The sequence below is a fragment of the Orycteropus afer genome, unplaced genomic scaffold (assembly GCF_000298275.1).
Source record: "Orycteropus afer afer isolate SDZICR_OR568_19922 unplaced genomic scaffold, OryAfe1.0 scaffold00355, whole genome shotgun sequence".
NCBI lineage: Eukaryota > Metazoa > Chordata > Mammalia > Tubulidentata > Orycteropodidae > Orycteropus > Orycteropus afer.
Window position 1 is genome coordinate 229258 of NW_006921942.1, and position 23498 is coordinate 252755.

The 23498-nt window shown below is 40.4% G+C and overlaps 1 protein-coding gene across 1 annotated transcript in view; it reads right to left on the minus strand.

The window, feature by feature from the left end:
* Positions 1 to 830: 830 nt before the first annotated feature.
* The window catches only part of TRIT1 (tRNA isopentenyltransferase 1), a 62996-nt gene continuing 40328 nt past the window's right edge, over positions 831 to 23498 (minus strand). Inside the window, exons 2-11 of the mRNA XM_007952684.2 lie at positions 22141 to 22281; positions 17030 to 17128; positions 16155 to 16300; positions 13217 to 13359; positions 11165 to 11276; positions 10677 to 10789; positions 10343 to 10420; positions 7730 to 7839; positions 7307 to 7424; positions 831 to 1000 (exon numbers count right to left, since the gene is read on the minus strand). Of these exons, the coding sequence (XP_007950875.1) occupies positions 831 to 1000; positions 7307 to 7424; positions 7730 to 7839; positions 10343 to 10420; positions 10677 to 10789; positions 11165 to 11276; positions 13217 to 13359; positions 16155 to 16300; positions 17030 to 17128; positions 22141 to 22281 (1230 nt within the window). The remainder of the gene's footprint in view (positions 1001 to 7306; positions 7425 to 7729; positions 7840 to 10342; positions 10421 to 10676; positions 10790 to 11164; positions 11277 to 13216; positions 13360 to 16154; positions 16301 to 17029; positions 17129 to 22140; positions 22282 to 23498) is intronic.

Consider the following 23498-nt stretch of genomic DNA (forward strand, 5'->3'; position numbering starts at 1 on the left):
TATTAGGTACTCAACAAACACTTGCTAAGTAAATGAACAGACAGCATTACCATATGAAGAATGTCAAAGGCAAGAAAAGTTATCATGTTGATAAGACCATACTATGTATAAACTACACATGAAGATATGTGTGTGTATATGCATACATACAAACACACGCACACACACATGACCAAAGAGGCTCTTACAAGTTTTTTATTTAACTTTTAGTCAAAATATAAATTTCTAACTCAACAGACAGTCACGATAGTGATTAACATACAGGTGCAGTTCAACAAATTTTAATCGTCAAGTCTCATGTTCACAGCCACCTTGGTCTGATTCCCTCCTTTTCTGTGGAGATTCCAAGAACTACTTTGGTTCACTTAATTGTCTCACAGAGGCTGGTTCTTTCCTGCCATTCACTCAAATCCAGAACTCTGGATTTGTGGTTCATAATACTTCAGTCATTTACAAAAGTGTCTGAAAACGAGATTATTTTTAGCCAGAGTCAGGGACATAAAACTTCTTTTAAGGATGTAGTGAATTCTGTATTCATCACCAAAAAGACTTCGTGTAAAAAAAGTGCAATCTGTGCTTCTTTTAAAAATAGAATCTTTGTTAAAAGGAAAAAAAAAAAAGAAACAATCCCTTCTTGAACTGCATCATCACTAAACAAATCAGTCACAAAAGGCTCTGATAAGACCTGCTGTTTCCATGACAAGAACATGAGACTTTAAAACCACACCATTGGAATGGAAGAAAACGGTGGCAGCTTTCTTCGTAGCACTGTGCAGCCCAAACTGGGAGACTGGATTCCGTCCACCTTTGCACAGGACACTAGACATCTCTTAAATGCTGGGTTTCAGCTCTTGATCATTTTGCCCTGAGGATCCATTCTCTTCAAGCTCTTTGTCAGGCTCTGGGGAAATACTGTGAGTTCCTAAGGTGGGGACAGCATCTGAGTCCAATCTTCTTCTTTTCCTCAGTTGGTACAAGTGGGATTTGGATTTTAAATGTGCTGGTAAGATAAAAGCAAAACAAGCTAACAAACCAAAACCCAACTCATTAGAATTTTCTTGAATTAATCCTAGAAGCAAATAAAATTAACTACACAATCCTTTTCTTTAACAATAACAAGATCAACACATGTATCAGCTGCTTAGCATTTTTAGAGGAAGAGTAAGTTATATGATCAGCTAGCTAGCTAACAAGAGCAAGCTACCATGTACCCAAGGGAGCGCCTGGTACCCTACTAGGTCCATATTTTCCATTGCTAATACAGTAAGTCCTAGTGGTGCAATGGTTAAGTGTTGAGCTGCTAAGCAAAACATTGGCGCTTCAAAGCCATCCAGAGTCCCATGGGAGGGAAGACTTACCAACCCATTCCTGTGAACATAACAGCCTAGAACATAGGGTGGTTCTACTCCATCACATGGAGTCATTATAAGTCAAAAATCAACTCAATGGCACCTAACAATAATCCTTACAACAATCCTGTAGCACAGTACTTCTCTGCTCATTTTATACATAAGGAAACTGAGGTTCAGAGTATTCTTATATTTTATCCAAGGTTGCACAGCAGGTAAGCTCTTCTGCCTACCTATAGTTCAAAAAGGAGACTCCACTTTCCAAAATCAGGGCTCTATGGTATAAGGCCCCCAGTTACAGATGCATTTCAACTTGCAAGGTTAAGAAATTATATATTCAAATCCTTGACTATGTTACAAAGAGATGTGCTAGAGGACTACAGATGCCCTGTCCTGCGTGCAGCACCCACCCCTACAGAGATGTGAAGAACAGAGCTGTCCTGTCTACTCCTCCCCTGCTGCCAGGCTGCCCCTCCTGGTCTGACATCCTATGGTCGGTTTAGATAAAGCACCTAAATGGCTAACCACTAGGTTCACATACTCTGAGCACATAAGTGTCCCAAAGGGGTAACAGGAGCCAATCTCATCTGTGGGTCCACAGGAGCAGTAAAGCTAAAGGGCCTCTGTTACTTGATACTAATTTCTAACCTCTCATCCCTACAGTTCCCACCTTCTGACTAATTCATCCAGGCTCATTTTTACTGTCTTATTCTTTTTCAAAGAAATCTTACTTGGGAACACCTAAAGTGGTAGACTACCAGATTAAACTCTTTTATGTATATTAAAAATAGGTCATTTTTAAGGGTTCAGAAGCAAGAATAAGTAACAAGAAGTCAGAAGTCAAAGAAAAGTTTACTTGGGGAAAAAAGTCAGCTTTGCTCTCTAGCTAGAGCCTAAGGCAAAAAGCGGGCTTCTGGCTGAGCTCTCCACGGCAGCAGGAGATGGGAGCAGGGACTTGACAGATGGCACTATAGAAGGGCTTACACAGCTACACTCACAAAGGCTCACAAATGTTGTTTCTCTGAGGCTATCCCTGAAGGATAGTCTACAAATCGAACCACTAAGTTTCCTTTAGGAAAAACAATCAGACACTCTCTTTCTCTTTCCCCTTTTCATAAGCCAATGACAATCGAGGCTTCTTCTGCTGCTTGGGCAATCAGCCGTCCACAGTCCCTAACAATGAAGTTCATTTTGCCAGAGTTACCAGTTAATGGAACGATCATTCTACTGGTTGGTATGGGGAGAAAAAAACTATTTCTATGAGAATGCCATGCAAAGCAGTACTCTCTACAGAAGGATTCCAGCTGCTGTGTAAATAAAAGCCCCACTGTGCCTAAAAGGAGTGAACCTTAAATGTGTTTCTAATTCTAAATATGATGGAAACTCAAGGCTTGGAGGAAAAGGCTCTTTGGGCTTTGACTGGTGTTCTGGTTACCTACTGCCGCTCTAACAAGAATATACCACAAATGGGATGAAACAAACAGGAGTATATTCTCTTACAGTTTGTTGTTCTTCTTGTTGTTGTTGTTAGGTGCTGTCAAGTCGTTTCCGACTCATAGCGACCCCATGCACAGCAGAACGAAACACTGTCTGATCCTGCACCAGCTCCATGATCCCTGCTATACTTGAGCCCATTGTTGCAGCCACCGTGTCAACCCATCTTGTCAAAGGCTTTCTCCCTCTTTCGTTGATCCTCCACCCTACCAAGCATGACATCCTTCTCCAGGGAATGGTCCCTTCTTACAACATGACCAAAGCAGGTGAGACGAAGTCTGGCCATTCTTGCTTCCAAGGAGCACCTCGGCTGCACTTCCTCCAGGACAGATCTGTTAGTTCTTTTAGCAGTCCATGGTACTTTCAGCATTCTTCGCCAGCACCACAACTCAAAAGCATCAACTCTTCTTCGGTCTTCCTTATTCATTATCCAGCTTTCACATGCATACGAGGCAACTGGAAATATCATGGCTTGTGTCAGGCGCACCTTAGTCCTCAAGGAGACATCTTTCCTCCTCAGCACTTGAAAGAGTTCCTTCGCAGCCTACTTGCCCAGTGCTACACATCGTCTAATGTCCTGACTGCTGCTTCCATTGGCATCGATTATAGAAATAAGCAACGTGAATTCTTTGACAACCTCAATCTTTTCTCCATTTATTGTGATGCCGCTTATTGGTCCAGTTGTGAGGATTTCTGTCTTCTTTATATTGAGATGTAATCCATACTGCAGACTGTGTTCCTTAACCTTCATCAGTACGTGCCTCAAGTCATCCTCACTTTCAACAAGCAAAGTTGTATCGTCTCTGTATCTCAGGTTGTTAATGATTCTTCCTCCAATCCTGATGCCACGTTTCTCTTCATATAGTCCAGCTTCTCAGATTATTTGCTCAGCATATAGATTGAATAAGTATGGGGAAAGGATACAACCCCGACGCACTCCCTTCCTGATTTTAAACCACGCAGTGTCCCCTTGTTCCGTTCGAACAACAGCCTCTTGGTCCAGGTACAGGGTCCTCATGAGTACAATCAAGTGCTTGGGAATTCCCATTCTTCTCAATGTTATCCATAATTTGTCATGATCCACACAATCAAATGCCTTTGCATAGTCAATAAAACACAAGTAAACATCTTGCTGATACTCTTTACCTTGAGCCAAGATCCATCTGACAGCAGCTATGATATCCCTTGTTCCATGTCCTCTTCTAAATCCAGCTTGCACCTCTGGAAGTTCTCTGTCAATATACTGCTACAACCGTTTTTTAATTATTTTCAGTAAGACCTTACTTGCATGCAATATTAACGATATTGTTCAATAATTTCCACATTCTGTGGGATCATCTTTTTTGGAATGGGTACAAATATGGATCTCTTCCAGTCAGTTGGCCAGGTAGCTGTCATCCAAATCTCTTGGCATAACCGACTGAGTGCCTCCAGTGTGGCATCCGTTTGTTGAAATATCTCAATGGGTATTCCGTCAATTCCCGGAGCCTTGTTCTTTGCCAATTCCTTCATTGCAGCTTCGACTTCCTCCTTTAGTACTACTGGTTCTAGACCATATGCCACCTCCTGCAATAGATGAAGATTGACCAGTTCTTTTTGGTACAGTGACTCTGTGTATTCCTGTCATCTTCTTTTGATGCTCCCTGCATCATTCAATGTTTTGCCCTTAGAATCTTTCAATATTGCAACTCAAGGCTTAAATTTTTTCCTCAATTCTTTCAGTTTGAAAAATGCCGAGCATGTTCTACCCTTTTGGTTTTCTAACTCCAGGTCTCTGCACATTTCATTATTGTAATTGGCTTTGTCTTCTCGAGCTGCTCTTTGAAATCTTCAGTTCAATTCTTTTATCATTTCTTCCATTTGCTTTAGCTACTCTCCGCTCAAGGGCAAGTTTCAGAGTCTCTTCTGTCATCCATTTTGGTCTTCTCTTCTTTTGTTGTCTTTTTAGTGACCTCTTGCTTTCTTCATGGATAATGCTCTTGATGTCATCCCACAACTCATCTGGTTTCCGGTCATTGGTGTTCAATGCATCAAATCTATTCTTTAAATGGTCTCTAAATTCATGAGGAATATATTCTAGATCTTATTTTGGCTCTCGTGGACTTGTTTTAAGTGTCTTCAACTTCAAGTTGAACTTGCATATGAGCAGTTGATGGTCTGTTCCACAATCAGCTCCTGGCCTAGTTTTGGCTGAAGATATTGAGCTTTTCCATCACCTCTTGCCACAGATGTAGTCAATCTGATTCCTGTGTATTCCATCTGGTGCAGTCCACGTGTACAACCACTATTTGCGTTGTTGAAAAAAGGTATTTGCAACGAACAAGTTGTTGGTCTTGCAAAATTCTACCATGTGATTTCCAGCATTATTTCTGTCACCAAGGCCAAATTTTCCAACTACTGGTGATTCTTCTTTGTTTCCAACTTTTGCATTCCAGTCACCAGTGATAATTAACACATCTTGATTGCAAGTTCAGTCAATTTCAGACTGCAGAAGTTGATAAAAATCTTCAATTTCCTCATCTTTGGCTTTGGTGGCTGGTACATAAAGTTGAATAACAGTCCTATTAACGGGTCTTCCTTGTAGGCGTATGGATATTATCCTATCACTGACAGCACTGTACTTAAGGACAGATCTGGAAACATCCTTTGTGATGATGAATGCCACGCCATTCCTCTTTAAACTGTCACTCCTGGCATAGTAGATCATATGGTTGTCTGATTCAAAATGGCCAAAACCAGTCCATTTCAGCTCACTAATGCCTAGGATATCAATCTTTATGCGTTCCATTTCCTTTTTGACAATTTCCAATTTTCCTAGATTCATACTTCGTACATTCTATGTTCCAATTATTAATGCAAGTTTGCCACTGTTTTTCCTCAATTTGAGTGGTGCCACATCGGAAAATGGAGGTCTCAAAAGCTTTACCTTATCCATATGAGTAAGGCTGATTTTACTCTGATAATGCAGCTCTTTATCAGTCCTACCTTGATAGCTTTCTAAGCTAAGTGACTCATCTTCCTCCTCTGTATTGGACAATGTTTCTGGACTATTCATAAATTTGCGCAGTAATATATCAGACAGTGTTTCTCTACTATTCATAAGGTTTTCCCTGGCCAATTCTTTAAGAAGTGGATGGCCTCCTCCTTCTTCTTAGTCTGTCTCAATCTGCAAGCCGGGCTGATACCTGTGCAACAGATGCACCCCACTGGGTTTGAAACACCAGTGGCACAGCCACAGTTTGGGAGGCTAGAAGTCCGAGTTCAAAGTGCCAGGCTCTAGGGACTGGGTGAAAGCCCCTCAACCTTGGATTTCAGCTCTGCCTCTTGCTCCTGACCCACTGAAGCTAGAGGCATCTCTTCACTCAGACAGCTAGTGGCTGCTGAGGCTAACAAGCCCAAGGTCAACAAATAAAATGGCACAGTCCCGATGTTACCAAACCACACGGCAGGCCATTAATTCAAGTCCATTGAAAATCCCAAGGTCAGAAGAGCATGGCAGGCTGCTGAACAATAACACAGCTACATGCAGGGTTCCAGCGTGCCGTAAGCTAGAGATCATTCCCCAAGGCTTCTGCTTATATACAGGAAGCAGACCACATTCCCTAAGTCAGCTACTCAACTGCTCACAGTAGATTCCACCATAGAGTTGATTATGAGTCTCATCATGGGGAATACTACATCCAGCTGCCCAGCCACTCAACCAGGCCCAGCCAAGTTGACACACAAACTTAACCACCACAACTGGATAACTACAGAAGTCTGACAGGGCAGTGCAATGTGACTTCATGGCAGAGGCAGATCCAGGCTGTAAAATCAAAGAGATAGGGCCTGAGGACAGGGATGACCCTTGGTTGGTTGCGGTTATAGACATAACGCTTTGGCTACCTTCTATCCATACACATCTGACAGACTTGCTTTCACAGTTTCTCTTACCACCTTTTCATAATTTTCATTTTAGCTACCACCGTCATTTCAATGCATTCCCTTAAAAATCACTGACACTGCTTTTGAAGAATGTATTCAGGAGGAGTAACAGCACTTCCTGCTCCCTCCCACCTATGCTTCTGCTTCTCTGTGTCTCTTAGATGAGTTGCTTGGCTTCCCTTCCAATGCTACCTCACCCCCAATGAGTTCTAAACATGAAAGGCCAATTAACTCCTATAAGGCAGGATCATTAGGTCAAAGGAGCTCTAGAAAATTGACTGCAGATCTCTCAGTATAAGACATCTACTCCAACTGAAGCTGGAGGGCATATGGTCTTTCTTTGAAATTCAGAATATAGAGACAGTTCCCCAATTCTGGAAAGCCTCCATGGAATCTGAGCATAAGTTCTTAAAGGAATCCAGCCATGCCTTTACAAATAAGCAGACTACATCCTTCAACCTACCAAAGATCCTAATTTTCATGAAGTCAATGTGACCCCACCCTTACAGATTTCTCTGGTGCCTTTCTGCAGATTCTACCTGCCCATTCTCGGTCTCCAATGATAATGCGATCACAGAGGTCACACATGTGATAACTTCTCTTGTTCTCAGTTTCGTTGCATGGCATCTTTATTGGAGTGGCTACAGGCTTGTGGCCCTAAAAGAACAAGGGAAGAGAAAAGCATACAATTCAAAGTTACTTGGGTAGCATTCTCTGATAAAAGGAGAGTGGGCTTTCTCCCAAGATTTCTTATTCTCACCCCAGAGAGCAGGTAGGCTATGAACAGATTTTACCAACAACCTTTCTAAATGTGAAAGAAGAAATGCAGCCTCCAGGGATCTAAAAGCAGCCAGCCTTTCTGTTTTATTCCATGGAAAAGGAGGCAACATAGCAACAAAGGTGTCAGCTAAAGAATGCTCTCTGGAAACCAGACAAAAGACTGTACCATGATTAATGATCACCTGGATGAAACTCTGTACGATTTCAAGAGCAGGTTCAAGAACAGACTCCTCCCACTTCGAGACATCAGATACCTCTAAGCCATAGACTGGGGGGACATTGGAACCAGGTCCTAATAATGACAAAGAAAAGTTGTGAGAGGTCAGCCTCAAAGGTCTTATCTATTCTGCTCCCAAGACTCCAAAATTTTTAAGGGCAACATCTGGGGCCAAGAAAACAAACATTCTGACCATGCTATTCACTCTAAACAGAAACATGAACCAAAGTGCTACAGCCAATCTAAGAAAGATCTAGAAGGCTGACTGGTCTGAAGCCAGTAAGTCTAGCTGTATAAGAGATACAGGTGCAGGATTTCCCAGATCAGTCAGGAAAACAGAACAGAATAGCAGCTCTATTCTGTAGAGTGACTACTCTGTGAGCTATAATTCAAAGACAGCACATACTAGAAGAAAATAAACTAACAGCTTTAAGTAAGTGCCTGTTCTAAGTTCTGTATCATCACACAGTGATGTTACCCTGTGGCATGAGAGTTCACAGTTTCCTTAGGAGCAGACACTAGTCTCATGTTTATATGTACTTTCAGCAGTCTAGCATTCACGAAACTCCTTGATCCCATGCTGATAAAGATGGGCTGGGAGCAGAATAGTACCAGCCAATAAGCCACTAATTTGAGAACTAGAAAGAAGCCTTAGGCTTGATCTAATTGAGCTCCCTTTTTTAGGAAACAGATCTAGATTCAAGAAACACACTCTGGTGAAAACGTGTAAATGAAGATGAGACTGAAGGTAGCAAAGATGACAGCTTCAGACTTTTAACCTATCTAAGCAAGCACCTTTCAAGAGTTTCGTCTCTGCTGGTATCTCCCCAAGCCTACACATTAAAGTGTCTTCCACAGCCTGGTTAAGTCAGTTATCTATATGTAAACAGCATCACTCTATGGACAAAAACATCAAAGGCCTCAGGATGCCAACGGCTGGCAGGTGCTGGCCTTTTGATTGTGCCAACCACAAATAAGATTCTTCATAAAGTGGACTGGGCTGCACCTGCCACCACATGGAAAGGTGAGACTGAGAGGGTGCAGGCAGCATCCACAGCACACACCTGGTCTTGGCTAAGATGTGCACCTGTTTCCAGGCCACTCTACATTTTCCTTTCTCCTCTAAATCCTTTGTTGGGCTTCTGTGCCCTGTCTAAGCACCTTTCAACAAGTTCTCGGCTCCCAGCTGCTGTTTCTGGCTTAGGTCCAAGGCCAAGCTGGGGTGGGGAAGTCCCTCTGGCATCCTGCCAAAACCATATCCCAGCAGACCAGCTCTGGCCAATCACATGAAGCTCCTGATTTACAGGGCAGCTGTGTCTTTCACTCCAGCACCAGAGCTGTGCCAGCATACACAGGAATAAGGAATGGGTTTATGACGTGCTTCGCCATCAACCCTGCCCGTCTCAGAGATGGGCGAGTATGGTGGTTTTACTACAAGATGAAGTTCCAAAAAATGTCTTTTGTTACTGTCAGCCCTAGGGAAAGCAGCATTAGAAGTATGTAGTAGTGAACTTCAATTTCAGTTGATGGTAGTACTTCTCCTATCTAATAGGACATGTAGAGAAGGCAGGATAAGTAGAAGAAGGTGTAAAGCACCTCCTGGCACCAGAACTACAGTGGAGAACTTCAGCAATCCAGTGGTTGACAGCATGGATCAAGGGGTATACAGAGGCTTCAGCTCTTGGGTGGAGGCCTCAGTTGCCCTTATCTGTAACTGAAAGCACAAATCTAATGGCAAAAGGTAAACATGGGATGATTCATAAGCATATTTACAAAGTGTCCATAAGGTGAACTTGAGATTTCACTTATGCTTAGTCTCCTTTTAGTTCACAACCATGCACTTTTTCTCCTTAGGCCCAATACTCATGTTGTCTGACTATAATCACGGCTAAAGCAGACAGAAAGAGTGGTAGAAAAGCAAAGCGTGGTAGACTGCATTTAATACTCTACTTCTTACTAACTTTGGCAAGTTATTTAACCTCTCTGGGCTTCCATTTCCTCATCTGTAAAAAGTAAAGAATAGTATCTACTTCAAAGACTCAATAATATATATCTAGCACCAAATTTCATGCCAAAGACACAGTCAAATGAATGAGAAACTCCTTTCCTTTACCTTAATAAAGCTTGTTTGACTAAAGTCAAAGTATGTGAACACAAAGGATATGGCAGAGGAACTGGAAGATTCTGTCTTCTTATACTGTTCACCTGGCCCAAAAACCATTTTCTAAGTAGGAAAGCCTCCCTATAGAAATTTGATTGCTCTTCAGGTACAAAACCTGAAGCTGCAATCAGCCCTCAGCATCTCCTCTGCTGAGAGAATATTTGCCATTTTGCTCTTACCTGTTTGCACCACCCATCTGTGCAAAGCATAAAGCTTGCTCCTCAGAGGAAACACTTAATTTTTCCCTATCACAAAAATATCCCTGGACAATCATTTATTCAATAGACCCTGCCCCGGGTCAGGTCCCAAATCTTAAGAGCAGGTACAGAAACTATACTTCATTTTCTGGGTGAACTGAGGATACCTACACTCTTATTGAAAACAGACCCAGGGGCTAAATAAACACATGAGACTTACTGCTCAAAAAACGATTTTTAACCCATCGGTTTTGCTTCCGGGCATATCTCTTAGTCACTTGTTTCAGAGCCTCAATACCTGAAAGATAAAGTAGCTATAAGAACATCAAGGTAACTACTTTTTACCTTGCTAAAAGACAGGTTCTCCTAGCCCAGCAGAAGAGAAAAATGGCCTACAATAGCACACTGCTCAACCTGGGAGGGACAGAAAATCCTAATTCTGAGCTGAACACCATCTGAGACTGTTCTAGCCTCAGCTCTTTCTCAGACCATACCAGTAGGGTACTCTGCCACCCAAGGATGTAAAATGCTAGGTTAGATGAAGGAATTCACACCTTTCTTTAGGAGCTGGTTACTAGTCTCTGGTGTGCATTTTCCCTCAGTAGTCAGGTACTCGTGAAATTCCTTGAAGCCAATTGATTGGAAGATACCATGTTGATAGTCCTGGCTGGGAACAGGAGAGCATCAGCACGTGAGCCATTCATCCGAGAGCTGGCAGGGGCCTTGAGATGATCTTGTTGAGCCATTTCATACTACAGGTGAGGAAACTGAAATCCTGAGCAGTCACTGCCTGGCTGAAATCCTCCCTCACCCTCATCAGCTCCCAGCTTACTTCCCTTGAAAATTATTTCCTGGGAATGTCTGACAGATTGGAAAATTGCAACTGTAACAAATACACCAAACCTCCTTCCAACAAGTCTTGCTAATGCCAAGGACAAAGGTTAATAAACAAGGAGATCCAAAGTAGTACCATGTTTACTGTTTTTTGAGAACATCTCAACAAGGAATGGATGGTAGGTAAAGGTAACAGCCAAATCCTCACCTATTTTCAGCTACTTTCTTCTGATTATACCGTCTGTGAAAATTTCTTAGTTCCTCCAAAAGTCCAGCAGCAAGCATGTCATCTACCCTCTTATCCAAGCGCACATCTAGAACTTCAATCAAATTAGCCCATCAACCAGCAAGCATATTGTAGGTGCCCATTATACACTTACATGGTGAACAGACAGGCAACACAAAGAGGAAAATTTATACAAATGGGAGGAAGGATTCAGATTTCAAAGATTAAGTAGTAATTCATATTATACTTGTTCACAATTAAGACTCTGCAATTCAAAACAAAACAAAAGCCAGTAAGAATGAAGCATATGCCTTCTTACCATATAAAGAGAAAATACATTTACAGCTATTTTTACAAAGGACAAGTATTTTATTCTTGTATGGAATATCTATTAATTAAAAAATTAATAACAAACACTTCTTCACTTCTTTATTGTTTATTATGAAGCACAGACTGTTCTAAGCATTTCATATAGTAACTTATACACATATATAAAATATATGTGTGTGTATAAAATTTAGAGGCAGCTGAGGGGACCCCTGGTCTACCCCTCCTTATTTTTCTTTAAAATATTTGTTACTATAGGAGCTCTGGTAGCATAGTGCCTAAGTTACTTGACTGCTAACCAGAAGGCTGGTGGTTCAAACCCATCAGCCACTGCTCGGAAGAAAGGCTGGGCAATCTACTTCCATAGTGATACCACCCTGGAAACCCAAAGAGAGTCGCTATGAGTTGTGAGTTGGGTCCGACTCGACAGCACATAACAACAACAACGATAGTAACCTTTTGTCCTATCTTCCTATAAAGTCTGCTTTTCTTGTGGGCTCACTATGTACATTCTGAGCACTGTGTATGCATTAAGTCACCTAATTCTCAATGAAGCTATGAGAATATCTACTATTTTCTCCATTTTACAGGAAAGGAATTGGGGCACAGAAAAGTAAACAAATTTGTCCTAAATGTACATAGCTAGAAGATGGTGAAGCAAGATTTTGAATCTAGATAGTCTGGCTTGGAGCCCATGCTCTTAGTCACTAGACTATACTGTGTGTCACATAATAATCTCCTCACCCTCCCAGACCTAGCTCAGATTATCTTTATGAACTAGTCCCTGACTCCCCCAGAAGAATGCTCATCATCCCTTCTCTGTGCCCCTTAGCACTCCCTATCTCTAGGCCAGCATTTATCACACTATGGTATTAATCTCATTTGTCACCACACTAGACTGGGAGCTCCTTAAGAGCAGGCACTGCCTCTTATTCATCCCTAAAACCCAAGTACCATGCAGCATACTCAATATTTCCTTGAATACTCAAAATATTGGCTCAATACTCCTATGACAGGGAATTACTATACTTAGTAACAAAAACCCCATACCAGGATAGCTAGCTAACCGTCATACCCTCTTCTTGGCTCACTACTTCTAAAATATCAGTGATTCAGCCATTCCAGGGACTCAGTCATCCTTCCATAGGAGCATTCCTTCTCTTCCTCCTTTAGACCTTCTTTAGATGGTAGTCTCTTTCCCATTCCACCCATCTCCACAGCCTACTCCTGGTATCTTATCCTAGGCCAGGGCTGTCCTTCCTCCCTTTCTAGATATTTACAGTAGCTCTGGTGGCATAGCATCTAAGGCATTTGACTGCTAACTGGAAGGTTGGAGGTTCAAACTCACCAAGCACTCTGTGGAAGGAAGACTGGGCAATCCACTCCGTAGAAGGAAAACTGCGCAATCTACTTCTGTAAAGATTTACCACTTCAGAAACCCAAGGGGGTGGCTATGAGTCAGAATCAACTCAATGGCAATGAGTTTGGTTTTGCTTTGAGTTAGGATAGGGAATGGTGCTGTGCCTTACTAAATCAATGAATAATGATTAAAAAATTAATAACAAACACTTCTTCACTTCTTTACTGTTTATTATGAAACACAGACTGATCTAAGCATTTCATATAGTAACTTATACACATATATAAAATATATGTGTGTGTTTAAAATTTATAGATGGACTCTCCAAGTCATCAAAGGGCCTTTACCTGTTTGGTCAGCATGAAGCCAGAGGATGCAAGGGTTAGGGAACTTCAGAGGGCCTCCAAGGGGACCACCACCTTCCTCTGCATGTTGTCGATGAAGAAATTCACTATGAGATATTCCTGTTTCTTCAAATACTTGCAAGCTCCTAAATCATTTAAAAAAGCAGGAGTGGGACGGGGGTGGGGGGGGACACACCCATAAAAACCATTAGGAAATATCCATTCTCAAGTAATACAAGAGGCTGTTTATTATAGAAAGCTTCATTCTTATTCTCATTGCATAAGCCCCTGAAGACATGAAGGTCCAGGGTTTTTCCAATCCTATAGCTAATTCAGAAAAAGGTCCTAAATAAATCTTAAGGTAAAGTAAGAAATAATACTGTTCTAAAACTAGATGGTGTCTGGCTACCACTGTCAACCACCTAGAAAGTGATCCGTGAAGGAGATCCAGGATAGAGTGGGAGAACAATGTAGAAAAAAACTCAAAATCATAAAAAAGACCAGGTTTACTGGTCTGATGGAGCCTGGTGAGACCCCTAAGACTATGGCCCCTAGCCACCCTCCAGGTCTGGAATTGAACTCACTCCCATGGCTTCCAACCAAACAACAGACAGGCAGACAGGGTGAACATTTATACCAGGTAGATATACTCCTTAGCACAATCAATCATGGGAGAAGAGAAGAGAAGAGCAGTATTTGCACAAGGAGATAGTTCAGGGGACAGGAATGCATAGGAAGGAAAGACATAGAGAAGAGGTAACTACAGGGAGGAAGTGGGAAGAGAGCTGTTATATTGTGGGGAATTGCAGTCAACATCATGAAACAAAATATGTATGAACTGCTGTATGGAAAATGAATTTGCTCTGTAAACTTTCACCTAAACCACAAATTTAAAAAAAAAAAAAAAAGAATACTATTTTTCTAAACACACACAGTTTTCTGAAATCAGTTAAACAGGTTCAGGAACAACAGGTTTCTTCTGTACAAACAGAATGGGACCTACTTCACTTTCAGGTAAGCAGTAAAAGAGAGCCTGTTTGGGGCACTTCATCACAAGTCAACAAGTCTAGTCTCGCTGGACAGCCTTTCCCACAGTACAAAAATATGTCGTATATCCAGCTCATCAACTTTCTTTTTAAATATGCTTAAAATTAAGAAAGAATGCTCCTGGCTAATTCAGTACTCTACTGGCACAAATATCACTGAAGAACTCACATTCTTATGCTTAAACTTATATTCACTTTTGTCTGTATCTATTATGCTATGCGGCACCAGGTAATTTAATTCCCAAATCTATACACTACCACTCTGGGTGATTGTAACTTATCATCTTGAAAGTGATCTTTCCCTTCCTGACCCAATTCTACTTCCTGAAACACTAACACAAGATTAGCAACCCCTTGTCTTTCTGTTATCAGTGATCACTCAAAGAGGATCTGTGAGAAAAAAATATACTAACAGCTCACTTATCAGGAAGTTAGAATACAAGCCTCAAACCCAAAGAAAGATGAAAAATCCTTAATCCTCTCTATAGAAGAGAACCTCAAGTTTTTGCTTAGTAGTAATGACTCTTGCTAAGAGAATTTTCAAACTCAATAGTTTGTTGTTGTGTGCCACTGAGTCGATTCTGACTCTCGAGGGCAGAGTACAACTGCTCCATAGGGCTTCCGAAGCTGTCATCTTTATAGGAGCAGATTGCCAGATCTTTTCTCCTGTGGAGCCGCTGGTGGCTTCAAATTACCAATCTCTCTAGTAGCAGGCAAGTGTTTTAACCAGTATGCCACCAAGGCTCCTCCCATTACTAGTTTTAAAGTAGCAAAATGAGAGGTGATAAGGAAGACTGATTAGTAAAAAGAGAGAATAATAATGTCTAAGCTCTAAAACCATGTTATGAAACAATGTGAAAATGAATGTTTTTTAAAAAATGAATATATTCATCACAAGTTTCTGAGTTTTTAAAAATTTTTTGAAAGATTTCTAATAAAATGTTTAAAACAAAGCATCTGGAAACTTTGAAATATAATTTCATTTATCTAGAATATGCACTGTTACCAGGGTGATACTACATTTAACAGGGCAAAAAACCTTAGATATTCCAATAATTTGTGGACTGCCAAAGCACAACCCTACCTGAAAGATCTTATTCTTAAGTGATAAATTTCACAGGGAGAGGAGCACAACGGGGGAAAAAGATTTTCTAAAAAGGATTTTTAGGGGGGCAATAATTTTTAAAAAAGGATTAAAAAACATTGATGTAGAAAATCTACTTGAGCAGGACATGTCCTAAATCCTATCAATACCAGGTGTTAACTATGATATTTAATTTGTATAATTATCTGTATTTTATTTTAGGTTCTTCAGTAGGCCTTCTACTATATCAGATGTGAAATCATTCCCAGCACTGTAAAAAAATAAATCTAACACATGAGACTGTAATATCACAACAACCTAAGAAAACATGACCTTATGAGTTCATTCACCAGCTCTCTCCCTACAGTCTCCATGTATAAAGGTGAGCTGACTTATGAGAATTTATAAAATCCACCACCCACTGGGAAAGCTGCTGGGGCAGAACTCAGCATTGCACAACCAATTATGAAACCCAAATCACAATGTAAATGGACTGTACACCAGAAAGAAATTTATATGAAAATTAGTATACAAGCAAAGATCAAACAGAAAATGAAGCAAGATTACACAGGCCCTAGGGAAAGACTACATTGTGGTACGCATTTAATGTAACAACAAACTAGGATGCAACTATTTATTGAGGAAGTTGGAGTAAGGCATTAACTTAGGGCCTCCCAACCTGCTGAGCTAGAACAACACATCCATCTCCACTAGCTGTTACCAAACTTCTCTTGTCACCAAGGCAAACTAAAGACCTGACTCTCCCCCAACTCTAAAGGAATTTGGGGTCAGCAGGCCAGCGCTTTCTTACCTGGCCACTTTGCGCTTGTCATGTGGGTGTAGCTTGGCAGCCATTTCTGGGTCCACTTGGCTTAGGCGTTTGTAAAGTACATGGCCATCCTCCTTTTCAAGCTCTACTTTCCGGTCAATCACTTTCTCAGTGTCCATCTCCTGGAGCTATTAAATGAGGATTATAAATAAATTTAATTCTGCAATTCCACAAACATGAAATTGAGATTGTGTATATGCCAGGTACTCTGCTAAGTGTTAGGAATAGAGAACAGAGATAAATCAGAAGATCTTTCCACACAGTAAGCAACAGATCATAAACAGAATTCTAATACACAGTGGAAAGTGCTGTGAAGCCATAACACGCAAAGAGGAAGCAGAATCTACTGACTGGGGAGGACTCAGGTAACCTAGTTCCTGGTCAGAAGTGCATACAAGTACCAGGGCTACCACATCTATCTTAGCGTAACAGGTATCTAGTCTTCTCAGCAAGGATGGCCAAAGAGTGGACCATAATTAACATATTACCACAATACAGTTTGCAAAGTCTCACCCCATGTAGCAGCATCTCTGTAAGAATGGTTAGTGTTAGAAATGTTCCTGACTGTATGGATTCTGCTGCCAGCCAGGAAATGCTGAAACAGACTACTATACAGTTAACTTACTTGGAGACGGTAAGTAAGCCACAGAGGAGCATTTTTCCCACACAGCCCCTGCCCTTAGGCCAGCCTAGAAGAGCACACTTCACATATAGAGGTAGCACTTGCTTCAGAATATTAAGTAGGAAAATTACAGTTGCTGAGTGTAACAGGCAAAAGTCAACCTTCCTCTCACTAAAATTCACAGGCAAGAAGTAGAACCCATTTCTTTAGCGAGTTACAAATGAACTAAACATACCTTGGTATTGACAAGAACTTTCCAAAGCAGAGACTCAATGTAATAATTTGTTCCTCCCACGACAATAGGAATTTTGTCTCGGGCAAATATATCTTCAATGTGAACATTAAGAAAGACATCACAATATTTTATAATCAAGAAAAGACTCTTGACTCACATGGGAAAGAGGGTATTAGCAGGAAACCATATTCATTTGTCTGCAGAGCAGAGGAGAAAGGGTGGAAACCAAGATGGATTGATATCAATCTTCACCGCTTCTCATGAATTCTCAGAATTATTTTCAGTCAGTTCTGAAGGAGCTTGCATAAACCAGAGATAAATGCACGATGGTAATTCCTTCCTAGGCTTTGCTGCTAAAATTCAAAGTTTCATTGGTATCCTAAATCAGTATAATGAGCACAAGCCCAAGGATTCTCAGAACCAAGTGTCAAGTACTCAGAAGGCATCAAGGTGATAACCATTGTGCAACTTTGCTTTGTAAGTGAAATTACATCTGGCTTTTCTAAACCATGGTTCTTAGACTCAGTCAGTTTCCACCATTATGTAGTGCACATGCTTTTGTTATTTCATACCTCACCAGATCAATTACAAATGAAGCACAGGCCCTGGACAAACTTCAATTACCAGTGCCAACTCTTGGGCAAGTTAACCTTTCTAAGCTTCAGTTTTCTCACCTATATAAGATCCTCATGAATTCTTATGAGCATTAAATGTGACAAAATACATAAATCCCTTACCACAATGCATGGGAAACAGTAACCACTTAATTTACTTTAGCCATTATTGTGTTGTTTTTTTATCTCCCTAATACTTTGAATTCTTTTCTTCAGAATCTCTGTTGAACATATAATTATCTGCTTTAAGATGGGCTTTGCTTCTGAGGATAATTGATAAAAAATTACTTTTAACATCTGAAAAATTGTTTACACACTTCTTCTCCTTGCCGGCCAGTCTATGGGCACAGAGATAGATAACCTTTTCTATCAACAGTCCTAGGAGCGCTGGTGGTGTAGTGCCTAAGGCATTTGACTGCTCACCAGAAGGCATGCGGTTCAAACCCACCAGCCACCCCTTGGCAGAAAGACTGGGCAATCTACTTCCGTAGTGATACTGCCTCAGAAACCCAAGGAGGGGTCGCTATGAGTCGGATGCAACTGGACAGCAGTGAGTTGGTTTTTTTTTCTTAAATCAAAAGCCCAGTTACCCTTATGAGATTGGGGAGGATGAAGAGAAAGAAGCTACCAATAAAAGACCATAAAGAAGAATTACTGCCTATTTGTTTTAAAAAGAGAAACAGAAATTTTCTATTTTACCCTTTAATTATAGGGAATTATAATTATACAGTAATTATACAGTAAAACAAAACTGCAACTAAATAATATAATTAGCAAAGTGAAAGGGAGTAAGGAAATGATGGGGAAATGGTAAGAAGATACCAGAAGAAGGGGAACAAATGGAAGAGGAAGGGTGAGATGGAATAGGATATATATGGTGGGAAAAGGCTTATTTGTCTGTTCAAAGCCATGAAAACACTGTGATCTTCAGCAAAACCCTTCTCCTCTCTGGGCCTCAGTATCTAGTAACTTATCTGTCAAATCAAGGTTGACATTCTGACATTCTGATTCTAAACTCCTCTCTAACTTCACAAATATCTTAACCTACAAGTGATCTGATTGAGTCATTCTCGTTATTGCTGCCCCTTAACAATCTTATTTATTAATTTGTATCAGTTCTTTCTGGACAAGTCAATTGTCTTACTGCAATGACTTATATGTGGTGATACATGTTAAGCTGCAAAGGATTTTCATATACATTATCTCATCTCATCTAACAACCTTATAAAGCAGGTAGGGCAGGAATTATTAATAGCATTTAATCTCTACCCATTTCATAGGCTTAAAAAAAAACAACTATCACATTATTTTGATTTGCATGTCCTTGATTAATAGCAAGGGTAAACCTTTTTTCATATTTATTACCATTTGTATTTCTTCCTTTGTGAATTACTGTTCACACCCTTAGGTATTTTTCTTACTGATTTGTAAGAATTCTTCACGTATTAAGAATATTAACCATTTACCTTTTTATGTTATATGTATCTTCCCTCTGGTTTGTACTCTGCTTTTTTTCTTCTTTTTTAATTTTTATTGTGATTTGGGTGAAAGTTTACAAAGCAAATTCATTTTCCATACAGCAGTCCACATACACTTTGTCTCATGACATTGACTGCAATTTCCCACAATCCAGCAGCTCTCTTCCCACTTCCTCCCCATAGTATACCTCTTCCCTATGTCCTTTCCTCCCATGCACTCCTGCCCCCGAGCTGTCTCCCTGTGCATACATAGCCCTTCTATTCTTCCATAACTGATCTCTCCAAGGAGTATATCTATCTAATGTAAATGTTCAGCTCATATGCCTGTCTTTTGTTTGGCTGGAAGCCACAAGAGTGGGTTCAATTACAGACCTGAAGGGCACCTAGGGATTATAGCCTTAGGGGTTCCACCAAGCTAGTCAGACCAGCAAACCTGGTCCCTTTTTTTTTTTAATGATTTTGAGTTTTGTTCCACATTGTTCTCCCACTCTATCTAGGATCTCCTTTATAGATCCCCCTCTGATGCACTCTGCTTTTTAAGTTTCGTTCATAGTGGGCTGTTTCCTTTTTTAAAAATTATAAAATATTTAATACATACAAAAGAATATATGTAACGTATGTAAATTACGAAGCCTAATGATAAAAGAGACACTCATGAACTAATGTAAGAAATGGAGTATTACCAATTCCTTTGAAATACCCTGTGTATTCCTTTTCCATCCCAACCTCCTACTTACCCTCAGAAGGAACCTCTACCTTGAATTGTTTTTTTAATTCTATGTTTTTCTTTGTATCAATGCTACTCAATTGGTTAGTTTTGTTTGCTTTTTAACCTTAATAATAAATAGTATCAACATGCATGTATCCTTTTGTATCCTCTCTTCCCCTCAAAATTATTTTTTTGTGGACCTGGACGTGTGTTCTTTTATGTATTTTATCCAGCTGCTATTTCACTGCTGGAAAGTATTTAACTATACGAATACAGCAAATTTCATACATTCTTCCGGAAGTGGGGATATGGATGCCTATATGGTTTTGCTATTAAAAGTAATACTATTACGAACAAGATCTACCACATTTCTCCTGGTATACTGTACAGGAGTTTCTCTAGGGTATATACCTAGGAGTTCTGGTTAATACTTCTCCTCACCAGTACAAATTCTTACATATTCAAATCTAGCTATTTTCCTTCTTTAAAATATATATATATATTTACAAATACCTTCCCTACTCTAACATCACATAAGTACTCAACTATATGTTCTCCCATTTGTTTTAAAGTTGCACTATGTATCTAAATAAAACTCTGAACTCTATGCAGAATTTATTATTGTGTCATATATGAGGACCTGACCTTATTTTTCTTTTCTCCAGGAACAATTATTAAGTACTTCATCATTCCTCCATTGTTTAAAAATGCCACTTTGCCCAGGTGTATAGTAGGGCTGACAAGGGACAAAGTTATGGTCACTTCTTGGTCACAGCCACCTACCCAGAGGGACTGAGTAGTTGAACCTGTGGGCTTGGGACCAGAGTCACAGGGGACATATTGGCAATAACATACTACACAAAACATTGTTCCACCTCCTACTTTGGCGAGTAGCGACTGGGATCTTAAAAGCTTGCAAGCAGCCATCTAGATGCAACGATGGGTCTCTCCTCGTCCAAAGCAAAGAAGAATGAAGAAAACCAAAGATTCATGGAAACAATTAGTCCTAGTGATTGGCACACCATCCAATCCTCAGCCTATACGACCAGAAGAACTAGATGTTGCCCAGCTACAACTGTCAACCACCTGGAAGGGGATCTGTGTAGGAGATCCTGGATAGAGAGGGAGAACAATGTGGAACAAAATTCAAAAATCACTTGGGGAAAAAAAAAGTGGGGGGGGTGGTTTGCTGGTCTGAGAGAGAACCTGGTAGAACCACTGAGACTGTGGCCCCTAGCTGCCCTTCAGGTCTGGAAATTGATGCCACACCTGTGGCTTCCAGCCTAACAAAAGACAGGCATATGAGTTGAACATTTACCTGAGGTAGAAATACTCCTTGGAGAGAATAATCATGGAAGAAAGAAGAGCTATTTATGCACAGGGAGACAGCTCAGGGGGCAGGGGTGCATGGAGGGATGGATACAGGGAAGAGGTGACTGTCAGGAGGAAGTGGGAGGGAAGCTGATGCATCGTGGTGAATTGTGGTCAATATCATGAGACAAAGTATATATGAACTGCTGTATGGAAAGTGAATTTGCGCTGTAAATTTTCATCCAAATCACAATTTAAAAAAAAAAGCCAATTTGATCATAAGCTAAATATATACATACATTTGACTTTGAACAGGGGCTTTCTATTCTGTAGCATAAATATGTCTAGTTTTATGTAAGTTTCATGCTATTCTATTAAGACTTTTCAAAGTCTTAATATCTGCCAGTCCAAGTTCCTCTTTATATTATTCTTTTTCAAAAATCTCGTCTCATTTTTTCTAGTCTTCCCCACCCAACAATTCCTTTGAAATTCTAATTGTAACTTCAATATATTTATAAATTCATGTGGTATCACCATTTAAAGAGTAGGAAGCTGAAGCTCAGGAGAGTTAATTAAATGCTTTACCCAATAAAATTCACAAGATAAAAAGCAGCAGCTCTAGGACTAGAACACAGATCTTGTGATCCCTAAGTCAGTGTTCTCTCCACTAAACCAGTGCTTCTCAAATTTTAATGTGCCTATGAAACAGATGAGACTCTTGTTAAAATGTAGATTCTGATTCAGTAGATTTGAGGTAGGACTCAAGATCCAGCATTTCTAACAAACTCCCATGAAATGCTGTCTTCTGAGGACTACATGGTGAAGACCAAGGTACTCTATGTTTCAATCCACATGGTTCTCATAGGCATGTTCCCTCTTGATAGTTAGGTCTTCAGTGGCCCTGCTTAAAAGAAATCATCACTATGAGGAGGAAACTTCTTGCTTGAATTGGGCTGCCTTGTACCTATGAAGCCTAGTTGCTAACTTTCTGAAGGATATCAGAGTAGTTGCCTTGTTCCTGAAGTCCACCACTGTGAAATTTGTCACAAGAGGATCCACAAAGCTGATCATATGATGCTGGCAGAGTCTCTGCTCTTGGGCAGAAACCTTGTTGGTGATGATGTCTAAGCCTTCATAGACCTACGGGAAAGAAAATGAACATGAGAAAGTCATCTACTTCCATAAAATGCACACTTGATGGATGAACTAGTGGCCTACTCTTCCAGCCAAACACTTGACTAATCTAAAGCACCAGGGTAGACATGTTCTAACACAGGTACTGAACACACGTCCAGGTCCACAAAAGCCAAGAAGACAGGAAGCAGAAGAAATTGAGCACTGGCCTTTTTATCAAATAGTAGCTATTAGTACACTGCATTACTGCTATTATCCTTCACTGCAGCACTATTCACAATAGGCAAAAGGTGGAAAAAACCTAAATGCCAATCAACATGAACGGATAAACCAAATGTGGTACATACACACAATGGAATATTACTCAGCCATAAAGTCCTGATCCATGCTACAACATGGATAAACCCTGAAAACATTATGCTGAGTGAAATAAGCCACAAAAGAACAAATATTGTACAATTAAACCTATATGAAATAGGCAAATATAGAGAGACCAAAGCTCATTAGCAGTTACCAGAGATGGAAAGAACCTATACATAAACCAAGAGGCAATCATTCAAACAGAGTAAGGGGACAGTGTATGGGAGCTCTGGTGGCGTAGTGCCTAAGGCATTTGACTGCTACCCAGAAGGCTTGTGGTTCAAACTCACCAGCCACTCCTCGGAAGGAAGACTGGGCAATCTACTACCACAGAGATACCGCCTCGGAAACCCAAGGAGGGGTCGCTATGAGTCAAATCGACTCGACAGCAGTGAGTTTGTGTGTGTTTTACTGCATGATTTAAAACCAAGAAAGCTGTACATCAAGGTTGTATCCTTTCACCATAATTATTCTATCCGTATGCTGAGCAAATAATCCAAGAACCTGCACTGTACTAACAACGTGGCATCAGGGTTGGAGGAAGACGCATTTACAACCTGAAACATGCAAATGACACAACCTTGCTTGCTGAAAGTGAAGATGACTTGAACCAATTGCTGAGGAACACCACAGACTACAATCTTCATTATGGATTACACTTCAACATAAAGAAAACTAAAATCTTCACAAGTGGATCAATAAGCATCACGATAAATGGAGAAAAGATTGAAATTGTTAGGGATTTCATTCTACTTGGATCCACAATCAATATCCATGGAAGCAACAGTCAAGAACGAAGATGATATACGGCACTGGGCAGATCTGCTGCAAAACACCTCTTTTAAAGTGTTAAGAAGCAAAGA